This window comes from Bombyx mandarina, chromosome 13, assembly GCF_030267445.1.
Source record: "Bombyx mandarina strain Sakado chromosome 13, ASM3026744v2".
In the NCBI taxonomy this organism is placed as follows: Eukaryota; Metazoa; Arthropoda; class Insecta; order Lepidoptera; family Bombycidae; genus Bombyx; species Bombyx mandarina.
In genome coordinates, this window is record NC_143220.1 from 14,461,210 (window position 1) to 14,472,904 (window position 11,695).

Genomic DNA, 11,695 nt, shown 5'->3' on the forward strand with positions numbered 1-11,695 from the left:
CTGTTTCAATATAGCAGCCTGTTGTGTTTACTGTTATTTGTTATATGTGACTGTTTATTGTTCATATTACGTGTTTGAGTGATTTATATTGATATTTCAGATTTTATTATTAGTTACTCATTTTGTTTATCACCATTAAAAAGTAAAAAATGATTTGGTAAGTGACAACAGGTTTAATAATGTTTTAAGTACATAGGCGGCACTGAAAATTTCGGGAATTAACGAAGTGACACAACATTACTATTTAAAAATGTATTTATTGCTTTTCGAAGTATTCTCCGCGAAATTTGACACATTTTTCCATACGATGAAACCAATCATTGAAGCAACCATTCCATTCGGAAGTTGAGGTCTCCAAAATGGCCGTTTTGTAGGCGTCCACAGCTTCTTCAGGTGATGAAAATCTCTGTCCACGCAATTTATTCTTTATTTTAGGGAAAATATAGAAATCATTAGGGCTTAGGTCGGGGCTGTACGGCGGATGGTCTAATAATTCTATGTTTTCTTGCTCTAAAAACTCTTTTGTTCTGTGCGCGGTGTGAGAACTTGCATTGTCGTGATGGAGGATGATGCGGCGGTTGCAGTTCTCTTTACGGAGTTCAGAAACGACCTGTGGCAAACAAATGCTAGCATACCATTCTGCATTAACCGTTCTTTGTCCCTCAAGAGGAATAGTCGTAACATGGCCGGTTTTGGAGACAAACGTGACCACCATTTTTTTTGCAACACTCCGTGGACGAACAATTTTTGTTGGCTTTAACTCATTTTCGAACACTCAAACTCGTGACTGGTTTTTTGTTTCGGGTTCGTACGCGTATATCCAGGATTCGTCACCTGATACAATGTTGTATACAGCATTTGAGGATCCTGCGTGGAATCTTTCAAGAGTTCTGACGCATCAAGTAACGCGAGCCGCTTTTTGCTCTTCACAGAGCGAATGCGGTATCCATCGGGAAAACAACTTTTTTACACCTAATTGTTCATTCAAGATTATTTGTATTTGACTCATGCCAATGTCTAAAGTTGCCTGAATTTCGCGGTATGTCACATGTCGATCTTCCTCAATCAGCTTACGCACAGCATCAACGTTTTCTTGGGTGACTGCAGTTTTTGGACGACCTTGACGGGGATCATCACTGAGCTTGACACGTCCACGTTGAAACTCAGCAAACCAGCGATAAATTGTGGTTTTGGATGGAGCTTCATCACCAAATGCAGAAATCATCCGGTCAACACACTGTTTTTGTGTTAAACCACTTCGAAAGTCATAATAAATCATCGCTCTTGAATTTTCTCGAGTCAATTTCATTTTCTCAACGACTAAAGAAGTTTGACAAAACCTCGTGACAAGACCGAGAATCTTTTATTAAATAAATAAATGGTGTTCGATTTTTAAAACCAAGGAGTTTTCAATTAAAAAGATTTTAATATGACAGGAACAGTGGAAATATTCCATTCCCAATACTTTTAGTGCAGCCCTCGTAGTCGTCATCTTGGCCTAAAGACTAAGACATCCGGGGCATTCGTATCGAGCGATGCACCGGTGTTCGAATGCCTAGTGTGTACCAATTTTTCTAATGAAATACGTACTCAACAAATGTTCACGATTGACTTCCACGGTGAAGGAATAACATCGTGTAGTAAAAATCAAACCCGTAAAATTATAATTTGCGTAATTACTGATGGTAGACCGCTTGTGAGTCCGCGTGGGGATGTACCACCACCCTTTCTTTTTTTTTTTTTTTTTTCGGGTAGAGGGCCGAACCTCCTACGAGGTCCCCGCGCAAAAGGGGCGCGCGGGGTATGTGAGACTCAACGGTCTGCATGGTGTTGTGAGCAGACCGCGGGCCCAAGGATTTTAGGACCCACCCACTAAACGACTCCCCTGCACTCTTACACCCGACGTCCGATCCCCTCCGAGGTCAGAACCCGGATGAGGTAGGGGGGCTACCGCGGTCAAGGTACCACCACCCTGCCTATTTCTGCCGTGAAGCAGTAATGCTTTTCGGTTTGAAGGGTGGGGCAGCCGTTGTAACTATACTTGAGACCTTAGAACTTGTATCTCAAAGGTGGGTGGCGCATTTACGTTGTGAAAAGGGAAAAGAGCTTGTTCCAAATTGTTTCGTTTCTGGCTGTTTGCTTTGGAACGGAACAACGCAACTTATAGAATATTGTTGAACAGCTGGAACAGTTGTTTCGGTCTATAGACAACAGCTCCAAGTTTTTTCATAGACGAACCTGTTCCCTTTGACTGTTCCGATAAATACGCCTCACCCCTAGTCAACATCTTTTATCATGTCATGACCATAGATTATACACTTAATATATTTGAGATAGATGCGCAACTCTCATTTTTATTTTTGCTTTAGTTAGAGCCCAGGACAGCAGGCGTCGCTGCTGTCGATTATTAATCTCCCTACCCCCCACCAGGTGGCTTTTTTAGTAATTTTAATATTTTTTATAATTAACTCTCTTTATGAAAAAATCTTATCGTTTAGAATCGCTGAAATTCCCGGTAGTACTTATGAAATATTAAAGAACGTTTGATTGTGTTCAGCATTCTAATCGATAAGACCTTTTCATACAGAGAGAAAACAGTTTTTTTAAATAAAAAGCTGTAATTCTCTGTAAGCTATTTAATTTCCCTATATTACAAACAATTTACTGTTAAAAGATAGTATGAACGTACAATTGTATAAAATTTCGAATAACAATAACTCCTCTAGATTAATCCTACTAGAGTACTTAATAACATTAAATCGAAAGTTATCTAAAAGTTAATTAAGTCTAGATAATCAAATCATTCAATGTCACTTAAGTCATTTGTGCGAAATATAAACATGTCAGCTTTCCATTACAAACATAGTAGACAATTTGAATTAAATTTAATAAATTTGTTTCTTAACTATAGCAGTTCTTGCTTAAAGTTGATCGTGACAGATCATGACCTTGTATGAAAATATTACATCTATAAACACTACCTATGCTTCGTCATACAATAATTGTCATTTATACTAGCATTGTAGAGATAATACACACACTAAAGTGAATACTAAATTATTCTTAGCATTCTTATAAACATTTAGAAATTTAAGAAACGATTAACCCACAATCATGTTCACAACATGTGACATTTTGTTCTGCACAAACGTTTTATTACATGATTTTAAAAACAAAAAATGTTTAAAAAATGTAATGATGATTTAAAGTACTCTTAAATATTGATAGTTTGTACTTAATGACGCTTATAGTAATCTTAGACATGATTACATTAGTTATACTTTTATTCCCTATCTAAATTATTTCTATTCTGACGTTTCTGATGCTTTAGCTTTGGTAATACTAGATGAAACAAACAGCAGATTGAAAGAAAATCATCTTAAAGTTAATTACATTCATTACAAACCATTAGTTTACATTTTGTTACAAAAGAAACTGGTGTTCGTTACATGCAAATGAATTATAAACATACACATGCAAACATAAAATGTAAATTTATCTTTTAATCCAAATTAAATGTACACTAATATTACATCTAAATAATAGAAAGGGTTTCGAAAATTTTTATTGCACTCAACAGCAGACGAGCACGCAACCCGGCCCATGATAAGTGGTCACCAGTGCTTATAAACTTCAGCAGTGCCATAGGGGTTGCTGTTTATCACTTAAGTTTTAATAAATTATTAATATACTCAGTCACAAGCATATTGATTTCACATAATGAAAATGTAAGAAACATAATCATGTTTGGGCATTTTCATTTATATCTGCTCATACAGAAAAGACAACTTAGCAAACATATTCCACAGTTAATCTAAATAATTGCAAATAATGCTTTTAAAGACCGTTGACTTTTGATCATTAATTAAAATCATCTTCTCGTAGAATTTACAAAAGGTTATTTACAAAAATTTATATCAGTATTTTCATATATTACTAACTTACTAATTACAACTATTCAAACGTAATACTATAACTATAAGAACTAAACAACCTATTTTAAAACAAAATTGGCATCAATTTAGTTCTTATGAACTATTTCAATTATTAATTTATCAATTATAAACATATTTAAAAAAAATTAAGATCCCTTGAGAGTTCACATTCCTTGCTGAATCAGTTTCTCTTCTGAAACGGAGAAACAAAGTATCTTAAGTATGTAACAAATATTGAAAAAATACGACCATGAAAAATTTAGTGTTAATGTAATCTTACTTACAAATTAATATATTACATAACACGTTCTGGTTCAAATATAGTGCATCAATCTTTTCATGTTTCAGACATTTTAGTGCTCCTTATAATTTTTCCATAAAATTTTGTCATTATCAAACCTTTGTCTACAAAAATAAAAACATTATTTTATATTGGGTAGAAGGATGAACGTGGTCACAGGCCACTTGGTGTAACTTAGTTATCAAACACCAGGAAACAAAACGTGAATGCCATCATCTAACTTTGGATGTGAGATCAATTGTGCTGTATTTTATTTAAACAGGAAAGCATGACTGATTGATCATTCCAAAAAACTAGTTCGGGCCCACTTGACAATAAGCATATAATACGCTGAGTTGCAAAACATAAATACTTCCACCCACTCGAGACAATTTTATTATCTGAGGTGTGTGTGTGATAGTACGAGACTTAATACCGACTGTTTTGATCAAAACTTAACATATATGATAGCTAGGCAGCAGAAATAGGAAGGACCATTAGTTGGTGCTAATTCATTTAATTATATTATGAATAATAATTCTGTTAGCAAATAATATACCGGGAAAATAGTGTAAACTCACCATTATCAAGGCATCCGAAATAGCATTTCATTTTCGATCTTCGAGGCATGCTGATTTTTAATAATAAACATTCTGTAAGAAATGAAAATAGTTACACAGGCTTACGAAACGCTAACGAAGAAAAAAGTATTGGAGCCAAGTTATGTCTAAAGAGAATTCAAAACAGAGTTTCTCAATGTCTAATCGTCTAATATTCTCATAAAGCTAAAAGTTGCTCTAAATTAATACTACAACGTAAAATAACTCACACCAAGACCAAAAAAAAACGATTTAAAAAATTAAATCGTTACGACATTTTGAAAACTTTTTTTTTTTTTTTGAGATTGTTTTACGGCCCTGGAATTTTGAAAACTTCAAAGCAGTGTTTCCACTTACGTTTTTTTTAACACATTTTACCCTAGTTTCTTTTGAATTTACCCTAAAATTTCCTAGACAACTTTCATAAATCCTTTATATAGAAAGCGTAAATAAATACAGAAAATAAACCACAGCATATTATTTAATGTAGGTATATATAATATAAACGCCCCCAGAAGATCATAGATCTATAGGATTAGAATTTTCAAGGAAGTCGACGCATTGCTTTTATATTCTTTTGCTGCACAACCTAACACTGTTCGGTTCTAAAATTGAGCAATTGTTTGCTGGCAAAGTTGGGAACTTTCTATGAAGCAAGCCGTTCAGGGTTTTATTAGAAAGCCTGTTTCTTTTGTCAGTTTTTAAATTTGAGAACACTGAATAATCTTTCCACCTCAGTCTTTGAAGAAGGAACTGCTAGCAAAAGTGAAATGACAATTACAAGGTTTTCGTAAATGAAATTACCATGATAATCTTTCATGGTACATGAAGTACCTGTATATTACAATACAAGTAAGTTCTGGTGACATCAACGAAAATAGGTAAATAAAAATTTGGCGGATTATACTTATTGGGATTCTGGGGAATCCCTAAGAAAAAGCAGTGGCTTAATCTATGATTTACTTTACTAGAGGGTTACTGTTGAATCAAACCTTTATAGTTTTTATACACAACTCTGTTTTATTCTTTTACTTGTCAACTCGACTTAATGTCATTCTCTCTCCATAAAATAAAATGTTCATTGTTTTACTTTAATTATCGTTTATTTTAAAATTCACAACAGTTACTAGTATAGGCTTTGCTTTTTACCCCGAAATATCCTAAATCCTGGTATTTTTTAAATTGTCTTTATCATCCAAAATATCAACTATTTTTCCCTAAAAAAGGGAGAATTCCCTAAAAGTGGAAGCACTGCTTCAAAGTACGCTACATTTTTTATTGAGTCAGAACTCATATCTGCCATCTAGTGAGTTTATTAGATCATTAATGCCTAAAAGTTACAAAAATGACGTCGCCACAGGAGTAAGATGACGCTAGTTGTATGTTATTTTCCTTTGTATGGGAGTTGCACCCCCCTGGTCATGACTGTCGCAGTCGCACATATAGGTATTTATTTAAATTCTGAAAGTAGGTACCTACGGTACGGTACTTAATATTGATCGAAAATCTTTATGTTAACTGCCATCTGTGTGATTAGGACTTCATAACTGAACCCGAGCTGTGTCAGTTCAACAAGTGTACTACAATGAGAATAGAATCAGAATAATTACTACGTGTCTCGCATTTTAACAATTTGTGTTTGATTGTTATTTTGTATTGGATCTAATTTACATTATTTTCTAAAACCCAAAAACATATTAATCACTACATCATACATGGAAGGATTGGAACAAGAACATTCAATTAACACAGAAGAAAATATGTCTACCGCGGACAGAAACTCTGAGTCTTCCAGATTAGTCACGTCTAATGCTTCTACTAAACCGAGTTATTTGAACTTGTGCAGCAATACGTGTTCTGTCATATTTTTGTGCATTATTTCGTATTGTTCTTTTCATAAAGGAGTTACATTATTTTCTTTTCATCCCATTTTGATGTCTTTGGGAGTGAGTAATCATTACATGGTTTTGACTTTGCTTTATTGTTTATCCAGGAAAAACTGTTTATAGTTTTATTCTATTAATTTCAGTGGGTTATCATTATGACTTCAGCAATCAATGCAATCACTCCAGGAGATTTTGCAACAGAATGGATGCCTATACGTCTACGAAGTGCTCGACATTGGCTTTTACAGGTGGTTGGTTTTATATTCATCACAGCAGGATTCTTCGTGATACTGATTAACAAAATTATAAATGGCAAGGATCATTTCACATCTCTCCATGCAAAATTTGGTTTGTCTTCATTAATACTTATGTTGGTAACTATGATGGGAGGACTGGGAGCTTTGTACAGTCTTAAATTAAAAAATTATCTTGCTCCTATTTATACAAAACTTCTGCATGCTAGTATTGGACTTTTAACTTTTGTCCTGGGAGTTATTACTATATTACTTGGATTGTTTACCAGGTGGTGGAGTTTTGGTGACCCTATCAGATATACAAATTTCACACTTGTACTGGCCATTATGCTTTTAACTATCTTGAGACCAAGCTTAAAAATATATTTCCGTTTAAAAGAAAGAATTGAAAACACAAACTAAAACATAATTTAAAAAAAAAACAAATGAGATGCAAAGAAAAAGGAATACTGAACTTTTTTATTTTTTTATAATCAAGTAAATTTATGTTAGTCAATGTTATTTTCTATTATTATTTTATATTATTATTATTTTTATTATTAAGAATGTTTTTGTGATACTTTGCTAAACCTAACGTTTATGTTATATTTGCTTGTTTGCACAAAATAGTTGAAATTCTTTGAATTTCAATGTGATATTTTTTTTATACTAGTGGTGCTTAATTTTATTTTGTAAGTATTTTAATATAATTACAGAAAGTGATATATTCTATGAATGTAAAAGGGATAAATCTAACATAAATTTATGTAATATCCCATAAGCCAAACAATTTAAGACTTATAAGTGGAGCCTATAAAACACAATCTTATCATTATACTATCTTTAACTTAATGGTTTTGAAATGGTAAATGGTAAAAAAATACTTTACCAAAGAATGTCTTAAATCTCAGAATTAGTTTGTTATACTTTGCATTTAATCAAAATTTTATTTAGATTTAATTGTCCTAATATTCCAGTGTTAATTATATAGTTTTAAGAAAATTATAAACTTGTTATTTTTATTAAACATATATTATTTAAGAAAATAATGTACTTATCATAATTCAATGAAAGACGTTTCATATGTCCAACTTATGTAATTTTAAATATATTTTTCGAATATTATTAATTTGAAAATTTTCTTTCGAATTTTTTGCTAAATTGTGCCAAAATTAGATGAAACTATATAGTCATTACTATTCCATGAAAGACTATACTATATTATAATCTTATCTTATAGTGGTTTAAGTGGTAGAGAATTATCAAATATATAAAAGATATATTAATAAATATTTACATGTAGTTTTAGAAAAACTCTCGATGTCTATTTACACTTGAAGCTCTAAAGTATATGTTATTCTCTAATAAATGTGTTATGATTGCTGTTAGAGTTTTAATTTAAACAAAAAACTACTACCTTCTTAATCCCTAAACTTTACTAATAATTTTCTAATAGAAGCAAAGTCCTACTTGCAGAAAATAGGTCAAATTCGAGTATAGCTTAGTACTCACTATTTATAGCTATGTAAATATTATATGGGTATCTAAACCCTGTACTGGGTGTACAGTACAGTTCTGGAACCATTAAGAAAAACTCCCACATCACCAACTTATCTATTTATAAGTAAGGTGTTCACAAATTCCATAAAGCAATGATAGTTTTAATAAAAATAAAGATGAAAAACAGCGTAATTTTGGTAAAATTATTTTATTATTAATTGGTTTACAAATACCTATATTGTCAGTTGTCTCTAATGCCGGCCACTGACATGCGCGCAAATATTCGTACATTGTACGAATGTTTGTTGTCTGGGAAAGAATTCAAAACTCTTTTTCTCTTCAATGTTCTATTGACGAATTAAAAAGGAGGAGAAATTCGTGAGACATTCGTAAACAAGTGTAGGAGGAAGCGCAAACGGGTTCGCAAATTGAGTATGCGACCCCTTTTGCACAGATGCTAAGTTTGCGAATGAATGTTTGACGGCCCTTCACATGCGCGCAAACATTCGTACAATGTACGAATATTTGCGCGCATGTCAGTGGCCGGCATTACACCGGTCACTCACATGAATATGTAGCACAGTATTGTTTGGGTTGGTGCCTGCCTATTGCATTTAAATATACCAGTGTACTGCGATGACCGATGAGATTACTAGGGCGTTGTTTTAATTATTTTTTATATTTTAAGTAAAGTTAAGTCACCAGGGTTATTTAAATTTGTAGGCAACCTTTTTTTAGTTGTTTTTTTATTAATTGTGTGAAAAACATTGATTTTGTGACAAAAAAAATCTCTGGATTACTGGTACCTAAGTAGTGTCTGTGTGTGTATGTGTCACTATCAGGTTTCGTAAATTATTTAGGAAAGCATCGAGGACAAACAAATTTTAAACACGACGACCTGGCCCTCGAATCTATCCGGAAATACATGAAGTCAGCGTCGGAACGGTACTTCAATAAGGCTGGCGTCATGATAATCGCCTTATCGTTGCCGCCGCAGACTATTCCCCGAATCCTGATCACGCAGGAGCCAATCACCGTCGGGCGTCGACGCCTTAGGCATATCCTTACGGATCCATCAGATCCAATAACCCTTGCATTAGACACCTTTAGCTCTAACACTAGGAATAGGGACCCCGGTAACCGTATTCGTCGAACTCTTTGCAGAGTTGCGCAGCCTAACCTAAACATCAGCCCGCTGAGTCTTTCGCCGGATCTTTTCAGCGGGTCGCGATTCCGATCCGGTAGTAGATTAATTCGCGAAGCAGCTACTCTAGAGTTGTTACGTCTCCTTGGAGAAGCTCGGGTAGCTGTTAGCATATCCCACCGTTCCTGGCTGAGCCCTTGATCGCCCACCTGCCGTGTTAAAACCGAAAAGGCCTCCGGGCCACCAGTACTCTCAAAGATAAAAAAAACACTAATAATTTTATATACATCAGAGTAAAATTGAGAATCGTATTACCGTGAAACTCCCGTATTTCAAAAATTAAAACTAATAAGGCAATTAGAATGATATTTTTTAGAATAGCAATTATGAATGGCGTATATAAAAAGCAGACTTATAAAATAACTAGCGACCCGCCCTCGCTTCGCTTCGGAAACATTAAAACACACATGAAACCAAAAAAAAAAATTAAAAAAAAATATTAAAAAGTAGCCTATGTTCATCAGGGACAATGTCGGCTTCTAATGGAAAAAGAATTTTTCAAATCAGTCCAGTAGTTTCGGAGCCTATTCGAAACAAACAAATCTTTCCTCTTTATAATATTAGTATAGACTACCAACAACTTTGTAAAGCTAGCTTTTTAGCTAATAAAGTTTGATTTGATTTGATTTGGTTCTTTGTAATTATTATTTTTTTCTTTTATTTTTTATTGCTTACATGGTTGGACGAGCTCACAGCCCACCTGGTGTTAAGTGGGTACTGGAGCCCATAGACATCCACAACGTAAATGCGCCACCCACCTTGAGATATAAGTTCTAAGGTCTCAGTATAGTTACAACGGCTGCCCCACCCTTCAAACCGAAACGCATTACTGCTTCACGACAGAAATAGGCAGGGCGGTGGTACCCACCCGCGCCGACTCACAAGACGTCCTACCACCAGTAATTACGCAAATTATAATTTTGCGGGTTTCATTTTTATTACACGATGTTATTCCTTTACCTTTACCAACGTTTCGATTATACTGTTTGTATTTGTTTCCTACAACTTGTGGTCATCTCCAAAAAAAATCCAGTAGGGTGAAACACACCTTCCGTGTAGGTATCCAGTGGAACATTTATTTATTTTATTTATTTATATAGTGTATACTGTGTAGCTGGGAAATTAAGCAAACATATTTTGCATAACTTTGCTTAATTTTGCTTAACGTGGTTTTAACGGGGACATGATCTAACATGATATAACATGATAGTAACTTCAGCTGCTATTAGCATACAACGCGGGTGTAACTCTGGTAATGTTCTACCTATTTCTGCTATCTACTCGTTTATTGAATTTTGCCACATAAATTAAATATCCTACATGATTTTCTAACAGAACCTTTCCCAATAAGTTCTATCGAAAAATCTTTATTCCAGGCCTGGCAATCTCAATGGAACTCAACCTGTTTTTGAGTTCTTTCAAATTTATGGTACTTGGTGACTGCTTTAGGGAATTGTTTGAGATAATTCCATCATTTCCTTTTATCCTCGCCCCGTCCGCCTGAAGTACAGTTCGTCTACTAGGTACTAACTAGAAACGCAGCGGTTCAAGGTTGTTGTTCAGTGTGTCTCCGCTGAACTTTTTTTTACGAACCGTCCGGATCATTTGTCGACTACGTTGTAACTAACATATTAATCTGGATTTGGAATTAACTTCCGTCCACGGTGCTTACTGATTTACAAAAGTAACAAAAACCACTAACTGCCAAGTGTACCGTATACACGTGTGCTTACGATATACAAGAAAAAAGTGAGCTGACGGTTCATGCGGTAGGAATAGAGCCTTAATAGAGTACCAATACAGGATCACCAATTAAATAAAGTGGAAATTATGGTCGTGACTAGAAAAAAAAAGGGGAGATGATGAGAAATTTGGATAAATTATTCTAATATATTTATATTATTATTTCTTCTTTACTCCATTCACAAGTTTCTTTTTTTTTTTTAATTGTGTGGGAAACTAAGTGTGTATCTATGGTGGGAAACGAATGTTGGTGTTGGAGGGACTTTTTGGCGGGAACGCGAGGAGTGAAGTGGTGTGATTTGTTTTATTTTGTCT

The 11,695-nt window shown here is 34.1% G+C and overlaps 1 protein-coding gene and 1 long non-coding RNA gene across 4 annotated transcripts; one reads left to right on the forward strand and one right to left on the reverse strand.

Moving 5' to 3' along the window:
• Nucleotides 1-2,621: 2,621 nt before the first annotated feature.
• Nucleotides 2,622-6,267, reverse strand: LOC149501668 (uncharacterized). 3 transcript variants are annotated; one of them, XR_016324095.1, is made up of 4 exons: nucleotides 5,045-6,267; nucleotides 4,797-4,868; nucleotides 4,220-4,340; nucleotides 2,622-4,128 (listed from the first exon to the last, which is right to left on the reverse strand). It is a non-coding gene; the product is annotated as an uncharacterized LOC149501668 (long non-coding RNA). The 3 variants fall into 3 exon arrangements; XR_016324094.1 differs by having other exon boundaries at nucleotides 4,797-6,267; XR_016324093.1 differs by having other exon boundaries at nucleotides 4,220-6,267.
• Nucleotides 6,268-6,284: 17 nt separating this feature from the next.
• LOC114248552 (transmembrane reductase CYB561D2-like) lies at nucleotides 6,285-8,316 on the forward strand. Its single transcript, XM_028181822.2, has 2 exons — nucleotides 6,285-6,760; nucleotides 6,844-8,316. Exons 1-2 carry the CDS (start codon nucleotides 6,530-6,532, stop codon nucleotides 7,354-7,356), a joined length of 744 nt encoding a protein of 247 aa, XP_028037623.1. The 5' UTR covers nucleotides 6,285-6,529; the 3' UTR covers nucleotides 7,357-8,316.
• Nucleotides 8,317-11,695: the final 3,379 nt, after the last annotated feature.

Coding starts and splice junctions, on each gene's coding strand:
- LOC114248552 (XM_028181822.2), top strand. CDS start 6,530: ATGGAAGGATTGGAACAAGAACATTCAATTAACACAGAAGAAAATATG. Junction 6,761..6,843: donor CCATTTTGATGTCTTTGGGA/GTGAGTAATCAT, acceptor TATTAATTTCAG/TGGGTTATCATTATGACTTC.